At 38.2% G+C, this 21354-nt stretch overlaps 1 protein-coding gene across 1 annotated transcript in view; it reads left to right on the top strand.

The window, feature by feature from the left end:
• TOX (thymocyte selection associated high mobility group box) overlaps positions 1-21354 on the top strand; it is a 299580-nt gene that overhangs the window by 152007 nt on the left and 126219 nt on the right. The window contains 1 exon segment of the mRNA XM_038579374.1: positions 16430-16672. Within this exon segment, the coding sequence (XP_038435302.1) occupies positions 16430-16672 (243 nt within the window).

The raw sequence follows: 21354 nt of genomic DNA, 5'->3' as shown, positions 1-21354 counted from the left end.
AGAAAGCCAATGCTGGAATGGTTCCAGAAATGGAAGTACACTGTAAAAATTAATGATATTCTTTTAGACGGTCCCAAAGGCCTCTTTGGCACTATCTACTGCATGCATTCTATACCTCTTAAGCTAGTGTATACAAATCCTTAAATTTTTTTGCATACAGTTTTGTAATTGATAGGCAGCTTTTAAATTGAGTATACTACCTTATAATAAGCCTGACAAATATGCAATAAAAACCCATGACATTTCCACTTCTCCCTGGCCCCATTCTTGGAATATTGACTCTTTTCTCCTCTAATAACTAGTTATAAGTGTGCTGGCCACTCAGTACTTGATTTTATTTTTGAGAGAGTGTGCAGCTGGGGCTGAGGGAGGGGCAGAAGGAGAGGAAGATTGAGAATCTCAAGCAGGTTCTACGCCCAGCACGGAGCCTGATCTCACAACTCTGAGATCATGACCTGAGCCAAAATCAAGAGTTGGAAGCTTAACTGAATGAGCTATCCAGGGCCCCACTCAGTACTTTAATATAAACCCCATTTATTTTTTTTTTTTACTCTGCATAGAATTAGAAGCATGTGATACAAGATTTTTTAGTGTGTTCCCAGACCCTGGCTAAGGGGGCCCATGTCGCTTAATTCCTCATGAACTTGCAGATTTCCCCCGACACACACCCAAGTAGTTTGTGGGAATATGTGAGCATGCTAAAGAAAGGAAAGCCATACATGAAGAGTGGCCAACAGTCCTTCATAAACTCCCATCTTTCTCATTCTTAACCTGTCACGTCTGACCAAAATGACCAAAATGGCAGAGCACACAACAGCAAGGCAGGAAGGGATTGGGCTTCCCAACTTAGCTCTGAATCTTCTCTAGAATCTTCTGAGCCCACTCAGACTCACGCTGTCAGGCCTTTCTCTTTCCCTGAAAAGACTCAAGCCCCTTTCTCTAGCCCCTAGAATTAGTGTACCTTTGGTAGCTCCTCATATGTGATTCTACTCAAGATGTAAGTGTTCATTTGAATTAACTACATCAAAGGAAACAGAAGAGGAGTCTGATTCTCTTGGTTGAAACTTTTTATGGCACAAAGGTTATTTATTTATGTTTAGTTTTGAGTATATGTGCCATTACTTTTTCTCATTCTCTCTTCTTCTATGAAAGTGTCCAGAATATCATTTTCCATAGCTACCTGTTCATTCTGAGCTTTCCACCCAAACTGGCAACATGTTCCCCTGCTCACCTTCTCTGGATGCAGAAACATTCTCATCCATTCCTCAATTGGGGTACTGTGTGAAAAAGGTAGTGAAGGACTGACTTTTTTTTATACAAGAAATAATCACTTGATGGGGGAATCAGAAGATTTTTCTAGTGTCAGGTCTTAGAGAAGCTAAATTCTTAAGAAGACTACCTAATTGAACCATATTTTCAATCAATCACTTCTTCCTTGACCTTGGCTTCATTCTGCTAAACCATTTCCTTCTGTTTGGTTTCCATCACTATCCCCTGGCTTCCTAACCCTTTCCTCCCATCCTCCTTTCTTCTTACTCTCCTCCTCTCCTTCCTCCTTATCTCCAAGAATAGTTATCCTTTAAGCTTGAACTAATTTTTATTGTTAATTCTGAGCATCATCCTAAACCCTAAATATTAAGTGTCCTGATGTGAGATCTGATTTTAGATTATTTCAGGTTGTGATCAGATTTCACTCTGCTTCTTTTCTCTTCACTCCACTGAAATCCTCTCTCTTACCTGGCCCTCAGATCTCGAGATTAAAACATGACAATGATAAAATACAAGCAGTTTTCCCCTGGAATCTTAAAACTAAGCATTTAACATACATTTCATATCACATATTTTGAATAGAAAAGTTGAAGGGCATCCATATATTTAGGGCAGTCCTCTCATGTGAGTTTCAGGTGTGATTTCTAACACCACTGGGCATCTGTTTCTGACTGCAGCTCAAACTCTTCTTCTTCTTTTTCTATTGCCTGTAGTCCTAAGACTTAACACCATCTACTCAGTCATCAAGACAGAGATTTGAAGAGTCTCCCTTATCACTAGTTAGTGTTGATTCTACTTTTTGGCATAACTTTTGAATCTGTCTCCTCTTCCCTTCTACATAATTATTGCTTAGGCCCCAGGCTCACAGTTTCTCCTTAACTTCTCTCATCTTTCCTCACTTTCACCTTTCCATTTCTCTGCTCTCTGTTGCCAAATGATCCATGTCTCTTTCCTCCTCACACACCTCCTTGCCTCTCCAGTGTATAGTCGGAGGTACCGAAGTACATATTTGCCCCTCCATGGCATGTAGTGTACTAGAATTGGCACCCATTTCCTTGCCTTTCCCATGTGATTATGAGCTCTTGAGGACAGGACTGGCCCCTGCTTCTCCCTGGATCTCCTGGGCCTAGTGTGTCTGACATCAGAAATATGCGCTATTATTTGTTGGAAGATGAATAAGCAATTAAAATATTTTATGTACCTTTTTAAAAATCACATTAACTCTTTTAGGTCTTCTAACTCTTTGTGATGATTTTCAGTCCTGCACAGCAGCCATTTAGTAAATTTGGACCTACCCATTGCATTCCAGTAGCTTCTCTCCACCTGGGTCACTGATACCTCACCATGTTAACAAAAGGCACCACCCCTCCCATCTCCTAAGGCAATCATTTCAAGTACAAGACTCAAAGAATTAATGTGATAATAAGCTAGATGGTAATAGGCAGTTATTCCTACAATAATTATTGTACTGCTATTTGTCATAAGCAATACAATGGCAGTGGAACCAATAAGGACTCTCCAAGCTCCTCTGTACATTAATTTCTTTAATCTACTGTTAGAATCACAGTGTCTTGAGATCTACAAATGTATTGAAAGCTATATATTTTTAATTACATGTTTTTCTAGTAAGAAAATACTCCAGGTTCAAGTGTAAATGAGGTATGAAAAAAGGGCCTAGAAGGTATAATATTTTAAAGAGCATTTTTGGAAAAAAAATCTCTTGACTATGGGTCATAAAATGTCCATGATTGTGACATAAATTTGAACTATAAATTAGACCAATTATTTTTAGATTGGTTCCTTTTGGCAGAAATTTCAGGAGTAAAGTCAACTTGACTTTTTGACCATTGACCCAATAAAATGGCAAAGCCGCCATGCTTTGAGTCATCTAGTTAGTCCAACAAAGTCTGGCATCTTAACAAGCCCAAACTAGTTACTCAAACCAGTCTTCAGCATAACACTCAAATGATTACTCTGCGCAGTCCCGGAGGTATTCATTACAGACAAAATTGCTCTTGTTGCCTTGCATACAAGCTGAGTTTTCAATGGGAAATGAAAGGATGCCTGGAAAAATAGGCCACCTAATTAAGTTAAACTACTCTAGCATTTGGCTTGACATCTTCATTACTCAAAATTAAAAAGATGCTTCACTTGAGCACACAAGTTACTATTGTTTATGTTGTTTTCTTCCTAAATTGGCTTCTTACATGGAAGTCTGTTTTTCAGAATTATATCTTGAAATAGCTCACATATTTCTTACAGTTTATAAAAATGTCTTAATAGCTGTATGGATTCTGAACACGGGCGCCATACAAATATATATCTTAGGACTCTTGGTAGTCAAACACACATCAGTCTCCCTGAGTATTTTCTTGATCATTTACATATTGGTATGATTGAAATTTAGATGACTTTTTATCTAGCCAGTTTTTATCATTATTATCATCATTATTATCATTAGAGGGGTATTGACTCCATTAGCTATAAATGATCAGTTACAGAAGAAACATGGATTCCTCAAAAAAAGTTTAAGTAGACCATAAGATTTAAACTGAAATTCATTTGTCCAGTTGAAGTGTTTTATATCAACCTCTCAGGCAGAGCTATTTTGGGAACATTTTAAAACATAAACACATGTAGAGCACACCATCTACTGATTGCCAGTTCCCACTCATTGATACTAATGAGGCAGCTGACAGGTTAAATGTTGTGTATCATATACATTTCCAAGCTGTGGGATTTGTGAATATAAGACTCATTTTTTATTTCACAAAATGAATGTTTGTTGCTGAGTATGCTTGAGAATTTTATGATAATTGTCTAATAGTATATTTTTTCAAGCATTAGGAAAATGCATTTCAGTGATAAAAACGATGAAAATGTCTGAGTGTTATAGCATTGGTGGTATAAACCAGATTCTCAAAAAACACCGAGCTTCATCTGGAGGACGGTTTGTTCGGTGGGCAACTGTCAAGTGACACCAAGACATTTTGGCACTGGGAAGGGGTGCTGTGACTCCAGGACACCACCTCACCAGTTCTGCAGTGGCACTGACTACATTTTGAGAGCAGCCCATTGGCTTGTACGAAATTGTACTTTGTAGATTTTTTTTCTTTAGCATATGAACAATTATGAAACGCTAAATGATCCTTCCTGTGAAGTTTTGCAATATATAACATGCTAGATTTTTTTGTCTGGCACTTATTATAGCAAACCTGTCACTAAAGAATGTCTAAAAAATAGGTATGGTATTTCAAGTTAAGAATAGAGATATGTTGAATGATGTCATCTGTCTATGCCAACTCCATTTCCAAGACACAGATTGTTCTAAACAAACACTAAAATTTTATTATGCCAATATGTCAAGTAGAAAAGATTTTGCCCATTTTTAGCATAAGAACACTGAGGCTTGGAAAAGCTGAGGTTTTCTTCCACCCACCCGTATCTCTCCTGAGACCTCCTTCTACATATCCTCAGCTGCCACCTAAACACCTTTTAAAAAAAGTGTCAAGTTTCCCTTTGCAGTTTCAGTTCCTCGGTTTGGGAGCAGACTTAGCTAGACTTCCCAGAAACACACGGTTTCAGTTTAATCTTTATGTCTATCCGTGTTTTTTTTTTTCTTTCTCCTGTGTTTTTTCTGATCTGTGTTATTTCACAGTTTTGATATAAAAATTTATAACTATAACCCTGATGGTTTGAAATTAATTGATGACTGTCTTGGAAAATTGTCTCCATACATTGCTCGCTACTTATTTATACACTGTGATCATTGTTGCTGTTGCAAGCAGAGTCAAACAAATGACTCCTCAGTCCTGTCATTAAATTATTCAAATGGAATGGGCTGATCTGAAACTCATTGATGGCCACCATTTGAGACCAGGAATGAAGGCTTCCCTGTAGGCAACTGGGTCTCCTTGCATTTCAGAAGGCTCTCCTTCAGGAAGAGCTAAAAACCTACCGTGAGTTGCTATTTTCTGAATGCCCAAAGCAGAGTGGCCTTGAAGGAATGGGTTCAGGGGCTGGTCATGGACTGCAGGGGTGGGGTGGGGCAGGGCTGGCAGCCCCAGATGGAAGTTGCCTTCAGGGAAGCCTGGATTCCTCTGTTCTGTGACTCCTGAGCTTTTTTTCTTATGCTGACTCCATTTAAAGTTCTTACTTGTCAAGACAATGGTAAGTATTAGTCGGAAGCTTCTGCTTGGCTAGAAGTTTAGGTTAGCATTCCTCTATCCCCAAGGTAATGAATGAATTAGATTCCATAATAGTAATAAAAGCTGTCAGTTGGCAGCTCCCAGTGTCTGGCAAGGAACTAAGCAAAAGCTTTGCATACATTATCTCATTTAATCCTTAACAACAGTTCGGTGAGGATGACAGAGGTAAAGTGATTGGCCAAACGGCACAAAGCTAGTAAATATCAGAGCTAAGATGTTGGCCTAGCAAGGCCTAATGCCCAAATCAAATTCCATCCTTGCTTAGCGAGGCTTCATTTTATTTTAGAACTTTAAGGTCAAGATGTTGACGGGCTAACCTCAACCACCTTGGTTGATATAACCGCTCAGCACTGTTCTGTGTGTGGGAATATTCTGGAAGATATTAGGTCGAACAAATTAAATTGCATAAGTTTGACTATCCGGTGACCAATCAAAGCAGCAATTTCATATTCCAGTTTTGGTCTCACATTTCATACTTGTTTGAACACACATACAAGCTGCACAAAGGTGAGGTGTTTTCCACAGTGCCTGGTTCTTTTATTTATGCAGTGATTATTCCTTCCTCCCAGTCTTTTCCAGCCTTTCCCACCCATTTGCCACCACTGAATTCTCACTACTCTTATATAGGTCCAGTACGCTTTTCCCATCCTTCACACTTTTCCTTTTCTCCTCCAAGAGGTAAACAAAGTATAAGAGGTCTCCCCATAGAAGACCCCTCCCACCGCTCTTCCCCAAGATCCCACTTCTGGGTAACTGAAGACCAGAGTTTAATCTTCATTAAACTGAAGGAATTATCTCCAACTGTTCAGCTTCTGTGTTTTTTTTTTTGTTTTTTTTTTTTGACTCTTCCATTCCCCTATCTTCAGCTCCACTTCAGTTTAAGCTTTCTTTCTAGCAAAGACCTTAGGAAGTGCGAAAAGCCTCAAATATCCAGGGGTCCACTTGGAATTGCTTCCCAGTTTAAGGTCCAAAAAGTAGGAATTGCCTATGAGTAGGAACAGGAGCCTCTCTTTCCTTTTCCTGGCCCCTTTGATTGAGGGAGGAATAAACTAAAAACTTAGACCATCTGTTTAGTTCTCTCTGCTGATCTTTAGGAAGAATGTGAGTCTACATACCCAACATTTACTGATTTCTACGCAACAGGCAAAAATGAAAAGAATGGCCATAAACACATACAATATGTTTTTTATATATACATATATATAAAATAAAATATGTATATATAATAATAGGCCAGCACTGAAGGCTCAACTCCATCCTGGATGTCTGCACATAATTTAGCAAATAGAAGTTGACCATAAGCAAAAATCAACTTAACACAGATTTTTTTTTTTAAAGAAAATGTATTAAAGCTTAAAGACTATAAATGTTTTTAAGATGGTATATTAAAACCCAATGCATTTTATTTAGTTATTATATGAATAAAAAAAATAAATCCGTAATTATACTCTGGGTCTCCTCTCTGCCCAACTGGTTTTCTAAATACAAGCAAATCATTGAACCTCTTTGGACCTCATTTTACGTATATGCAGAGTGGAGGCATAGTCTTCAAGGTCTTCTCCTGAGCGAGCATTCTGTGTGATTCCATTTGAGCATAAACATAGAACTCCAGAACATTATTCCAAGAAAAAATGCATAAGGCTATTCATCAGAATGTGGTTCATAACAGAAAAATCAGAAACACCCTAAATGTTTGGTAATTGGGAACTAATAGAATAAATTACAGAACATGCACACCACAATATAATGTACAGCCATTTAAACAATAATGTAAAAGATATTAATGGGCATGGGAAATTCTTCATGATTCATTTTCAGTGATCAGATTAAATTATATGGTGGGATAATGACAATAATAAAAAATGATAATGTAGCTAACATGTATTGATTGCTCTCATGAGCCAGTATATTACTCAGATTATTTATATTACCTCATTTAATCCTGATTACCTTTAAAAAATTGAATACAATTGTCATCCCCATTTTACAGATTTGGAAACCAAGGCTTAGAGGAAGTAGGGACTTATACCTACTAAGCAATCAGCTGAGATTTGCATATAGCATTTCTAGCTTCATAATCAGAGCTCTGTGATCTGACTTTTAAAATAAAAACCTGAAACAAAATAACAAATATGAAATATAAAGAATCTTGCAAGATGCACATGTTTTAATAGTGGGGTATTATTCTGAGTGGGTGGACTAAGAGTGACTTCTTTTCATTAACAAATTATTTATAAAATAAAGCAAAAATGTGTAAGCTGAATCTCAGAATATATGAACTCAGTATGAGAGTTGAAAACCTCTGAAAACTAAAAAAAATCATAGCTGCCTTTGTACATAAAATTGTATGCTAAACAATAAAATTTAAATGTTTTAACCACCCTTTTAAACACCCAATATGGAATGATACCTGTTATCGGAAGAACATCCTTGGGCCCCCACTAGGGTTTCAGAAGTATCCTGTGCACCTTGATCTGTTCTTCCTAATCATTCGTGTGTGGGTTGTGGCTTGTGGGGGGAGTACGTTATTTATTTCCCAGAAATTTGCTTTTTGTGTTTGTGTTTTGTTTGTTTGTTTAGCCAAAGGGAAGGCCCATATGACAACAGCACACAACACTTGGTTTTAAAGTGTCCCCTAAAAGTGCAGCTTGGAGAGGCACCTGGGTGACTAAGTGGGTTAAGCCTCCGATTCCTGATTTCAGCTCAGGTCATGATTTCAGGAGGGATAGAACCCCAGGTCTGGCTCAGTGGGGAGTCTGCTTGACATTCTCTCCTTCTCCCTCTGCCCCTCTTTCCTCTTGCCCTCTCTGTCTCTCTCTCTTTCTCAATCTCTCTCTCTCTCAAATAAATCTTTCTTTTTTTTTAAATGCAGCTTGGAGACCCATATAGGCCTCCAAACAATACTGAGAGGAAATAAATCTTCCCCACTTCCCCACTTCAGTATCATAATGAAGTATGGCAGGAGAAACACCCATATGTAAATGCTAAGGACTTTTCTGGAAGTCTTTGGAGAGGTGGCCCTAGCATCAGCCCTGATGCACCGAAGTATTAGACTACCTTGCCCCACCCACCCCTGATCTTAGGGTGCCTGGCTCACTGCCCCAGGACCCCGAATCCTCAAAGCTTCTGTCTCTATTAATGGAGCTGAAGTTCAACCAATCCTGGTCCTAAGAAGAGCTAATGTCAGACATTCACTGGGGCGGCCTCAAGTCAACGCAGGTTTCTGGTTTCATTCAGCCTTTACACATTGGGTTTTCAATTATAAAACAAAACAAAACAAAACAAAAAACCTACAATCCAGTTAAAACCAGTCTCAACAGAGGACTGAATTGGGCTCCACACCCCAAAGTCTGTTTTGGTCAGTGGGACCAGTCTTGCTCTTGAAGTGTTCTTAGAAGACCTGACCTTGCTGTTGGAACTTCTTGGCACACTGTCCAAACTTGCTCATTTGTTGGTTTTGTGATCCTCCTTGATCACATATTGCATTTCGGCAGAAGTGTCTAATATTCAGGCCTGGTTATCAGGGTAAATCTGCTTGTAACAATCCCTTCATCATCCCAGCTTCAAGTGATTCCATTGTTGTTTATACTTGACACTTTCAACACGCTTTTTATTGGGAACCTCAGTTTTTATATATCTTCTAATTCACTTGCTTTATAATAAACTGCATCTTATAGTTCTTTGTATCTCAAGTCATGCTTTGCAGGATGCCTTACACATAGTAGGTACACAGAAAATGCTTCGATGGCTGATGAGGTGCCCATTGTCTTTTATTTAACACAGGGTACAAAAAAATTAATGAGCACAAATGAAATAAATATTGTACTTTCTACCAAAAAAATTGCATTTTGATAACTGTTGCTTGAAAAATTAGTACATTGTGTGTTTTTAAATGAAGATGATTTATTGCTATTGTCTAACATGTGAAGAAAGACAAAAAAATTGTTTGCAGGATCATTGGCTTGAGCACATCAATGGCACTGTTGGACAATTCTTGCTGAGTGTTAAGATGATTTATGTAACAGACCGAAGCTTTGCACAGTAATACATTATAGTCTCAAGCTATCAACCCTTGTTCATGCAGAGACAAAAGAATCTGAAAAATACCTACTTCTGAAGGTCTTCTCAAAAGAAATTGGAGATAATGTTGATGCTGTTTAAACTCTTTTGAGAGAAATCACCATTACATGCAATGTCTTAACTTCTGAAAACAGATAGAGGAAGCTTATCATTTTTCTTTTTTTAATCACTTTTCTAATCATTAATCATTTAATCACTCTGTGGTTGACTCTGCTTTCCATTTAGTTATTTGAATCAGGCAATGTGAATTTTCAGTAAAAGATGAAACACATTTAAACAGTGGTATTTTTGTATCTTGAAATTTCAGGAATTATGTTACAGATTAAAAATTAAGGAATTCCATATACACGTGATGGCAGTGCTATTTATTTATCTTTCAAATAAAGATCTATATGAGAAACATATTTTACAACGTTATAACCATAGCCATATTTTCAGTGTATGCATGATTGCATGAAGCCATCACATAATTTAAAGATATGTACAAGATGATATCTTTTGAATTCTTCTGAGTTATGGGACTTCTTGTCACCAAAGATCGAGTGCTCTGTATAATGATTGCAATATGTGGACGGAGACCCACAAAGACAAGGCTCCTCTGGTAGAGAAACCAGATTTTAAAAAGAGAAGAAAAAGCGAAGTCCAGAAGAGAGTTCCCATTATTCGTTCCTGGTCAGCATATATTAACACTCTATCTAGACGGTATGAAGACATGAATTCTCTGTAGTCAAAAGTAAGCTCATCCTAATTAACATCCCACTTCCAGATGCAATAATGTCGAATAAGAATAAAAAATAAGAACAGGCTGTAGCAAAAGGAAATGTGAACTGCAGAACGAGAAAATAATGTAAACAGGATACCCAGGTCATGGAATATGTTAAGCAATATGATTAAGAAGGAATGTGAGTATGTAATTAAACAGATGGGGGGCGGTGGGGGGGGGGGGAATGAAATCTTCCAGAAACCAGGTGAGACATTTCCTTTCCTTTGTCACTAAAATAGGGATCCTGGGCAGGTTTTAACTGGAGCTTCAGTCAAAGGGCTGGAAAAGCCTCCAAGGAGATCAAACCAAAAGAGACTGGAAGGATCCTCTATTCCTTTCCTATAACCCAGTCTCTTGATTCAAACTCAAATACAATCCATCTGATTGGCAATTTTGCCTTCTTGCCAAAACTTCCAGGGAAGGCGGCCTTTCTACAGCGTAAGGCAGTGTGTTAGGAAGTATAGCTCTTGTTGCAGATTTAGACACTGAAATTTTGATTCGCGAGTTCAGCAGCCTTTTCCTAAGGCCAGTAGGAGTGGAACTGCCAGAAGGCCCCCAGTCAAGGTTGCCAGTCTCTCTGCACGGCTCCCTGACAAAGCAGAGCTATGGCCCTTGGCTCATTTAGTCATCGTCTTCCAAGCTCTTCAGCAACCCTTGTCTGTTCACTGTTGCCCACTCTCTCATTTCTTCTTTCATTTCGAAAGTGCAATTTAATTCCATTAAAATAAAGGCAAAACTTGATCTTAGCTATTTATGGGGGGCAATTAAATAAACACATTATGTCTGAGTGGGGCTACGCTCCGTTTCAATATGTGTTCTGATCAATGGTAAGTACACTGAAATGCCTTCATAACGATGTCTGAATCCCCTCCTGTAGTATCTGTAGTTGTTTGTTTTCTTGGCCATGACCCAATCCATGGGATGTATAAATGTATTTAATATTAACCAGAGCTATGCTAAAGCTATTATTTATCAAGAAATTCTATGTTGCAGAGGTAGGTTATCAGGCTTTTTACCAATCTTTTTTTTTTTTTTTTTGCTTTGAATGCTCAAAAGCATCCCTTGAAGCAGGTTTTGAAACTGAGTAAGAAGATTGCCTCAGAACCCACTCCTAGATGCAGAGCACCTAGATGCAGTTCCTGTCTACTAGAGTCCAAAGTCTCCATTCCTTCCAATATGCTCTTGGCCATTCTTATTAGTCCCTGGAAAAATCAAATGAGTATTCTCAACCAATCCAAAAATCCATCCCTTCCTCATCACAGAAAGATGTAGCACTTTATAAGCTAAACATGCAAATGCTGATGATGAGGGTTTAAGACAATGACTTGAAACAGCCATTGAATTTACTATTTAGAACCATGAAAATACTCTCTTGAGGATGATAATATTTTGAAGTTACTACTTTATGCTTCCAACAGTCCCGTTGTGGCCTTGAAAAGTTCATATGTATTACAGAGTTAGCCAAGCCTTGTGATAGTACAGCCCACCCCAACCCACATGTTCCATGACTCTTGGCTTCTGTTCCCTGGTCACACAAGGATGCACAGCACCTCCTGCAAAGTAGAGCTGCCCTACGGTGTATCCCAGCACCAGCGATAGTAGCAGTACTACTCTCCTGCATCTAGGACCAGTGAGTAGCTGAAGACCAGAGAGAGTCTGGTTAAGTAGCAATAATATAATTTTGAGTTATTTGAATCACTTAGATCATGCAGCCTGGCTACTATTTAGAGAAAAATCACCTTGCATGCTTCTTTGTTTCCAATTTACCTTTCATTAACCTAGAGAAGATCCAAGATAAAACTAAAAGTACTGGCTAGAACTTCATGCTACTATCCCTAAATACTTTTTCTCTATTTGTGTAGATCGTCACCATTGACTTTTATCCTTCCTTGGGGAGAAGGCAAGCTGTATGACTCAGGCTGCTGATAAGATTCTCATCTCTGTGTTGGGAGGGGTAAAAGGCACTCTAAAGGGTGGTAAGGAATATGATACCACCTTGCAAGTCCATTCCTGTTCTCCTCCAGAATTCTACTCTGGAACCTCAGCCCTAAAGGTCCTCAGAGGACCTGCAATTGACTCACTGGTCTCTAATTGAGGCTTAGGGGAAGAAAGAAAGAAAGGAAGGAAAAAAAAAAAAAGAGCATAGTCCTGTATCTCATGGGATAGGCCAGGTCTTAAAAAGGATCATTGGTCCTGAGACAGCTGTGGAGTGAAAAAATACTTGAAACTCCTACCCTTCCTGAGACTCATAGGAAGAAAATAAGCCCAAGCCAGAAAAGGCCCCTCAGTCAGTAGACAAGTGTATTAGGTCCACTGTGTCACCCTGGGGTGGCCTTAGCTTTGACTTGGTAGTCATCCTTCTTCCTGTGCTCAGAATACCTTCTCATCCCCTCTATTCTCCCTTGGATAATTAAATCCTTGCTGCTGGCCAGGCTTGGGGCATTGCACCTGCTATTCCCAGGGGATCCTGATGTGAAGCTGAGGCTTCTATGAGGTCCTTAACTGATGTTCTACCTGCAGTGGGGACTAGGTTCTGACAACTTCTGAGAACCTAGGGACCCCAAAGTCACCTTTACAAATCCTCTGGGACCTCTGTGTCCCTGTAGAATGGCAATTCAAGCCATTTCAAAGGGACAGATCAGCAGCCAGAGAGGGACACCAAACTACCCTGCCCCAGCCTTCCTCAGGCTGCTTAAGCCTTTATATCTCTAACAGGATGTGTCTGGCTTCCTGACACGCTGAGAGATTAGCATTATATGCCATGTTGTCAGCTGGCCAGTGCAAAGTCTTGGGAATACAGCATATGTATTCAAACCCTTGGAATAACAACGCTATATTCACAAATTTCATGCCTTTAAAAAGTCATCTTAGCATTCATTGATTCATCTGTGCATTCTTTCAGGGATTCATTTGTTAATTCATTCAACATTGAATACTGGTTCTTCCCAGGCAGCTTCATGGGGAATAAGGAAAACACTAGATCATATCCTACTGTAATAGGTTTCTCCCCAAACTGTGATTTTCCCTAATATATAACTTACTATTGTTAAGTCAAACTTATTCCTATTAAGTTTTTCAAAATTAAAATAAAGATGTCATGCTGTAGAAATCAACACTGAGGAATTAGCTAATTCACTTCCACATTAAAAAATTAATTTGTAATTGGTCTGGCATTGAAGTTTTTGTAAGTTTTGTGACATTTTGACATTTATACAATTATTATGATACTTTTTTATGGCATCAATTACACTGTAATAGGCTCATGGCAAATAACCAGATCATGATTTCTAATGTGAGAGAACAGAAACTACTAAGTAACCTGATGTTAAAATTCCTGATCCACATAACTACCGGTTACCAGTTAACCTGTGGAATCTGTGGTTTAGGTAAATAAATGCATAGATTAAATAGCATTAATATGTGATTACATGAAAATAAACCATGTAGTTTTGTTAAATTGCAGTACAATTGTTATCACTGAATGTAAAGTGATACCAATTAAACCTTCCTTTAAAACACCACAAATTAAGATTTAACTACTAAAGAGATTCTGGCATGTAATGTTATGGTATACCATGGATAGAATATCCCTGAGTGCTTTCAGAGGCTTAATAGCATTTATAAAATTAAAAACATCTTTCTCCTTTATCCCTGGCATTAACTGTACCTTATTTAAAGGTTTCAAACAGACATCATTAACTTTTTAAAAGAGATGTATCAACAAGTTCAGCCTTTGAAATGTTAACACAAAGACAAACTATGCATCCTTGTGCTCATATTTAGAGTAAATATTTTAGTGGCATAGGCATTGGGATGGAATCTGGAATAAGAAAAGACTTGATTAGCTAATAAGCTACTGTTAACTTTTAAATTATGAAATTTTGTTGATATTGACAACTTTGTATCATTCAACCTAATAAAATAGTAGCAATTAAATTGTTTATGTGTCACAGCATGTATCCACCCTCATATATACTGAGCTGATTGTTTACCAGTTGAGTCAAAGTTACTTAAATTCTGATTCTCAATTTTCTCTTCAGGAAAATGGGATAATGATAGCCCAACACAGGATTATTGTTGACGATTAAGTGAAGACAACATAGTCGAAGGACCTGATATAGCGCTTTTTACAAAACCAGCGTCAGTAAACGTGCTTCCTCTCCCTCCTACCTGCCCACTTAGAATCTTTTATGCTTCTCAAATTAGGGCTTGTACCAGGAACTGATGGTTTACATCTATAGACTCAAGCTCTAAAATATACCAAGCAAATGAGAATTTAATCAAACTTATCATTTGGATAGTGACCATGAATATATTTTTCAGACAAGAGATCTAAACTATAAACAGGAAAATTTGTTACTTGATGACTGAACTTTTAGAGCTGGTGATTTTTTTTTTAGCAAAACTTCAGATAGTTAAGAACAATTATCTGCTGAGATGAATCCAGTGTTTTCCTTCACCTACCCCCCATCTCTAACCCACAAGGGCCTCTACGTGAGCAAGTCTCAATTCCAGATGTTCCCAGTAGCGTTTCATTTCATCATGTCTTCTGACAGCCCCTAAACAAATATATCAAAACTTGTACAACATTTAGCAAGTGCAACTTGAAGATTTTCTTTCTGTTAGACAAATAGACGCCATCTGGAAAAAATAACCCCAGGCACTTGGATGCAGGAGCATGAAGCTTATTGGCTGAACACCCAATGAATACCTTATACTACTTTCTTTGGCTCCTACCCTCTGCCTGTTCATTTCAAATCTTGCACACTTCAGCAGGCTCTGTGCTGTTAGACAAGCAAGTCCTGTTACCCATGCACTCAAACTTTATAAGGACAACATTTAATTTGAAAGATAGGCTTGCAAGAATGTTCTGGACACAAATTGTTTCCTTTTTATTTTAACACCTGCTCTATACAGGGCTGCTAAATATCGCTATGCCTTGCTATTAATTGGGACCACTGTTGTATTAGCCAGTCCCTCCCCATATTTCCAATGTTTACTACATTGTTGGTTTTTTTTTTTTTAAGATTTTATTTATTTATTCACGAGAGACACACACAGAGAGAGAGAGAGAGAGAGGCAGAGACACAGGCAGAGGGAGAAGCAGGCTCCATGCAGGGAGCCTGATGTGGGACTCGATCCCGGGTCTCCAGGGTCACGCCCTGGGCGGAAGGCAGGCTCTAAATCGCTGAGCCACCCAGGGATCCCCTACATTCTGTTTTAAACAGGAGCGTCCTTGTCTAATCTTTACTTCCTTTTTTTTGTCTCCTCCCCACCTCTTTTATCTAAAGCCACTATCCAAAAGGAAAAGCCCCACATATGTTGTTCTTTATTTTACTGATTGACTTTTATTCCCAAATTAGTAGTATAACAATGTCAATGTAATTTTGCCTTTCAAATTAGCTAACTGAATCTAAATGACTGCAATATTATGTATTAGCTTTTAGAGGAAAATCAAATAGACGTGAATAGTCGGAAACCAAGAAAACAATCTTCATTTTATTTTGATGATGTAATCTTCACGATAAAAATATCTTTTAATGGTTTTTTTCCATATATCAAACTTTCTGTGCAGCCATACTTAATGCAACATGCTTAAGTCACTTCTTTACTAATTATATTTCTTTTGTCAGTTGTGAGCATGCAGCTTTTCAAAACTCAAAAACAATTGCCCCCAGAACTCCTGGAATTCGTTTCATTATGTCTCATGATCTGAGCAGTAGGGAGTCCTATGAAACATGTTTGATTAAACATTAATTTTATAAATTGCCTTCCTTCCTCACAATTCCCATGAAAAAAGGTATTCAGCAAGATTAAAACTCTGGAAAATTTTAATGGGACCTTTGAAATCTGTTTGAGTTCAGTTTCTTGGAAAAATACAACTGCCTCATGGAAGTACTCTTTATACAAGAAGTAGATATGCCTTTGAGGCAATTTTCCTCCATGCATAATATAGTGAAATGACAGCAGGATAATTTGCGTGTTTGAAATGCCTTTGCCAGATCTATAATGCTGCTTGTAATAATAATCTGAAGGGGTCATGTGTATTTGTTCATGGGGATAGGGAAGAAAGGAGAATGATCATTTGCAATATTACTTGTCTTTTCAGTCTTACCCTGGTCCAAGCCTGGAAAGTGAAGACTTCAACATTCCACCAATCACTCCTCCTTCCCTCCCCGACCACTCACTGGTGCACGTGAATGAAGTCGAACCTGGTTACCACTCTCTGTGTCACCCAATGAACCACAATGGCCTGCTACCATTTCATCCACAAAACATGGACCTACCTGAAATCACCGTCTCCAATTTGCTGGGACAGGATGGAGCACTGCTTACTAACTCCATTTCTGTGGTAAGAATCTGTTTACTAGTTTGCGGTGGGGAGCGAGGGACATAACAAGGGTAAGGTCAGCTTTGATGGGAGAAGCTTTAGATTGTAGCAATGCTGGATTCTGAAATGAGGCATAAGGTTTTAGCTATAGAAAATGTTCTCCTTAAGTTCCTGAAGTACTTTTCTATCTTATATTTAATTCAGGGCAAAATCTATTAATTACATGTTTGATCACTCATACGTATAACCCAGAGCTCTAAACACTGTTTGACACTGAATGCCCCGTCATAAAGTTGAACTGTCTTACTAGCTTTCCCATAAAAAGTTATCTTAAAAGCTGCCACCTCTCATTGAGTGCTAGATTTCTCACTACGAGTGAGAGCCTCACATCTTCAACTGGATTTCTCCCTTATTTCCCACAGATTTACAGGATAGGCAAGCTTGAAAACAATTTTCACTTTTATTTTGGAGGTACAATTCTAGTGATCAAAATGTATCTCCATTAAAGTGTCTCAGTCTATTGGATCCATTGTCCCCATGAATCTTTGAGTGTTCGGTACTTTCCAAAGTTGGTGGGAATGTGTTCGTCCGGAAAACCAGCAAAAATTGAATTTCCAGCCTCTACCCAGAAGTCCAGGGATCTGTATTTTTAACAAGCATTCCGTGTTTGAGAAACACTGACTTCTCCTAAAATCTTTTCTTCTGATTTGTGTGTCATCTAAAACCTTAATAATTTCCCTGTCTATGTCTCAAGTAGTGAAATGCATTTTCAGGAGCATATGGGTGAGGACAGAACTCTTTACCATGTCATAAAGCTCTCCTTGAGGTTAACAGTGACTTTTAATTAGCACTCTTTAGTTTCTGTTGTTCAATCACTTGACAGTACATGGAACATAGTTGTCATTTTGGGAAGTCACTGAACACTGCTCACAGTGAAAAATGGATTAACTTGCTTATATTATATGGCTTCTGATAGGCGGCATTCACATTATGCCTAATTGAAATCATTTGACGGTGTATGTCTAACTTGAGTGACTTCAGAAGGTGTTCCTGTTAATCATGAATGTAAAGGGTAAGGGTTGGGGAGGGAGAGTCAAAAGAAACCCTGAAGTCACTTTTCGAGAATGTAGCCCAGAGCCTAGTGCTATGGTAATGTCCAGAGTCTCCTGAGAATCGGCAGCTAGCCTGGTGGCCAAAAGAGGAGAACTTGTTCACAGCACTCACAGTGGCAGAAAACTGCTGCCTTGAGTTTTTATCCTACCTTAGATTTGTCCAGGGGTATCAACTATGGCTTAATAAAATAGATTTTTACATGAGTATGCCAAATTTGTAAATCTGAATGATATTGTCCTTTAAAGTAGTCACTTGAAAAGTCAAATGTTTATTCCTCTTTGGGGCTAGGCAGTTGTGAGACAATGAGGCATCCAGGTGATGCCTTTATAGGTACCACCTGTTCACTAAGAAGGAGAGGAAGTACACATACAGTGTACACAATACCAAGTCGGTCCTCTAAGCTTTCTCATAGTGTGAATGGAGCAGGGCCATAGAAGAGATGATGAGATATTCAGTTATGTAACTTAAGTCTCAAAACTCTTTTTCCTTTACATAATTTGCCTTCTTAGCATTTCTGGAACTGTCTCTATATACTACTCACTTATTAAGAGATGCTTCTTCAGTGTATATGTGTATACATACATTGTGTGCAACTTCAATATATATGCATCAGAGATTTCCCCAGAGTTACCAAAATGACAGTCACTCCATTCTTAAATGGCATTCTCAGAACTGGACCTAGTCACAGCATGAAATGTACCACCTTCTAGGCCTTTCCTCCACTGTGCTTTCCTCTTGTTCTATCAAGAGCTTCTCCTCATCTGAATTTATTTATGTTTTCCCCACACAACACAATGTAAAAAACTGGACTTTAGGTATTTTCCCTTCAATGTGCTATTTCCTTTGGAACTTTTAACATTGTGCAAGGCAGAGGGGCCCCATCTGGCCTAAACTAAGAAGGTGTAGCTCTAATTTGCCATGCTCCTTCTTGGCAAGCGTGTCCAGCAGGATTTTTTTTTCGTAGGATGGTGAGCCTTCCCCCATCTCCCAGACCACATTCTGAGGTGGACATCCACTTTGTCCACTCCCAGTACTGGCTGTACCATTTCATGCTGTTATGTAAAAAGCTACTCCAACAAATAATCCAAGTCTTAGTGAGGCTTTGGATGGGCTTTAGCACAGTCCAATAGAACTTTCTGTGATAATGGATTTTCTGTTAGCCATGCTATCCAATAGCAATATTCATTGTTACTTAGCACTTTAACGTGGCTGGAGTGACTGAAGAACTAATTTTTATTTTTATTATATTTGAATTATTTGACATTTAAAATAGCTACATGTTCCTAGTGCCCTTTATATTGGACAGCATAGGTCTAGCTAATGTTGATTCTAACCTTAAATCTATATTAAACCCATTTTTTAAGCCACTGTGGTCTTGGAGAAAGTAGATTTGGAGATTAAATTTATTGTAAGAATCCTCTTTCAAGGCTTGAATTTCTGGCTGGAGTCCAAGAACCAGAGTTTGATTTGCTGTAAAGTTGCAATAGAAATCTAATAAAGTTGGAAGTGCTAACTTTATAGGAGTCTACTAATTCCTTTGAGAAACAAGGAGCCTCCTCAATTCTTATTTGGAAATATCATATGTCTAGAATGTCATTCATCAGTGTGTATGTTTTCAATGCTTACTGTGATCTAAATATTTGAAAGTGTTCAAATGATTGGTAAGACATGGTCACTGTCCTTCAGAAGCTTATTAATTACAGAGAAAACAAAATAAATAAATAAGTTTGAAGCAGAGTAAGATAGGAAGCAGTTAGAGACCAGGAGAAATACTAAACTCAATTTTACTGGCCATGAATCCGGTAGGAATTCCTAGTTGGAAAACATTAGATTAATATGGTTTGACTAATCTGTAAAACTTAATGGAAATGTAGGGCTTCAGTTGGGGCCTGAAAGATGGTTTTGATATGAACAAATAGAAGGGAAAGAAAAGGCATATTGGAAAGCATTTGAAAAGTAGGTTGGATATTTTAAGTTAGAAGATTTGACCAAAGGCTTCCGAAACCAATGAAAGGACTATGGTTTGATATGATAGATTCAAAGAAACCATTGGCTGTTTTCACTCAAGGAAAAAGCATTCTGAAAGCAGTATTAGACGAAAATCCTTTTGCCATCTTCCTGGATGGATAGCAGTGGTAAGAAACTGGAGTCGTGGAAAGTCTGTGCAGCCAGTTGTCATAACTCAAGCAAGAGGTGTTGAGGAGATACACAGGGCGGGGACAGTGAGAACAGAAAGATGGGCTACTAAGCTGTTTTCACATCATTCCCAGATACAAATGGATCTAAGGACAAACAACCCTTCAGACAGACATCTTTTATATTTAAAAAGCACTAAGGGGTTTCGTCTCTTTCAAAGGAACTTTAAGGCTATAGGGTATTTCCTTCATATATTTTTTTAAAAGATTTTATTTACTTATTCATGAGAGACACAGAGAGAGAGGCAGAGATATAGGCAGAGGGAGAGGCAGGCTCACTGCAGGGAGCCCAATATGGGACTCAATCCCAGGACCTCAGGATCATGACCTGAGCCGAAGGCAGACATTCAACCACTGAGCCACACAGGTGCCCCTCCTTCATATTTTTTTTTTTGTAAAAATAGACTAAAACTGTTCCTTAAAAGCTTAACTCATGCCTAATGTGATCTCAAAGTTTAATAACCAAACTCTTGATCAATTTGCCAGTTGTTGAAATATATTTATGAAGAGTGCACAATTCAGGTCATCAGTGCTCATATAGACAAGGAAGGAACGACTACAAAATCCAGATGTAAAAGCTGCTCTCCTAGAAATTAACAGTGCTCTTTCCAAGTCCTTCTTTCAAGGTCACCTACAATAATAAAAGCTAACACATAGATTTGAAATAATAAACCTGCTGTAAATTTTACAATCCTATGAGTATAAACCACCCTGGGCAGATTTATGTATAGGATCAACTCTCTCCAGCTATATTTTCCAAAAGCTTTTCACTGTTATTAAAGCTGAACCTTTGCTGTTAATGTGGTACTCACATCTTAGTGTTACTATCTTCATGTGTTGGAATTTTAGAATTTGAATGAATCAACAAGATGGAAATATTTTAGTTCTCATAAGTATTATATGTATTTTAGAGGTTGTTGTCATGCTTAATAATATATGTATTACTATATGTCACATGTGTTACTTTTTATAGAAGTTATTTTATAAAATATAATCAGTTTTGATATTTCATTTTAAAGATAAGTTTTCTTGTATCTGCTTGTTTTTATCCCTAAGGGCAACATAAGTGATAACAATTTTACTGATTATAAGGATTTCCTACAAATGTCTAATATACTAGGCATAAAAAAAATTAGTTATCATTAGAAATCAGTGTCTGAACGAGTATTATTATCCCAATTTCACAATAGGAAAATGGAGGTTCAGAGTGGTTAAGTGACTTTCTCAGTGGCTCAGCCTGTAAATAGCTCAGCTTTCTTATCTGAAAAACAAGGATAAAAATAGTCCTTACCCCATGGTGTTAAATGAATATTAAAGAATTGCTTAGGGATCCTTGGGTGGCTCAGCGGTTTAGCTCCTGCCTTTGGCCCAGGGCCTGATCCTGGAGTCCCGGGA

This window comes from Canis lupus, chromosome 29, assembly GCF_011100685.1.
Source record: "Canis lupus familiaris isolate Mischka breed German Shepherd chromosome 29, alternate assembly UU_Cfam_GSD_1.0, whole genome shotgun sequence".
NCBI classification, from domain to species: Eukaryota; Metazoa; Chordata; class Mammalia; order Carnivora; family Canidae; genus Canis; species Canis lupus.
This window is presented reverse-complemented; position numbering and strand designations above follow the sequence as displayed.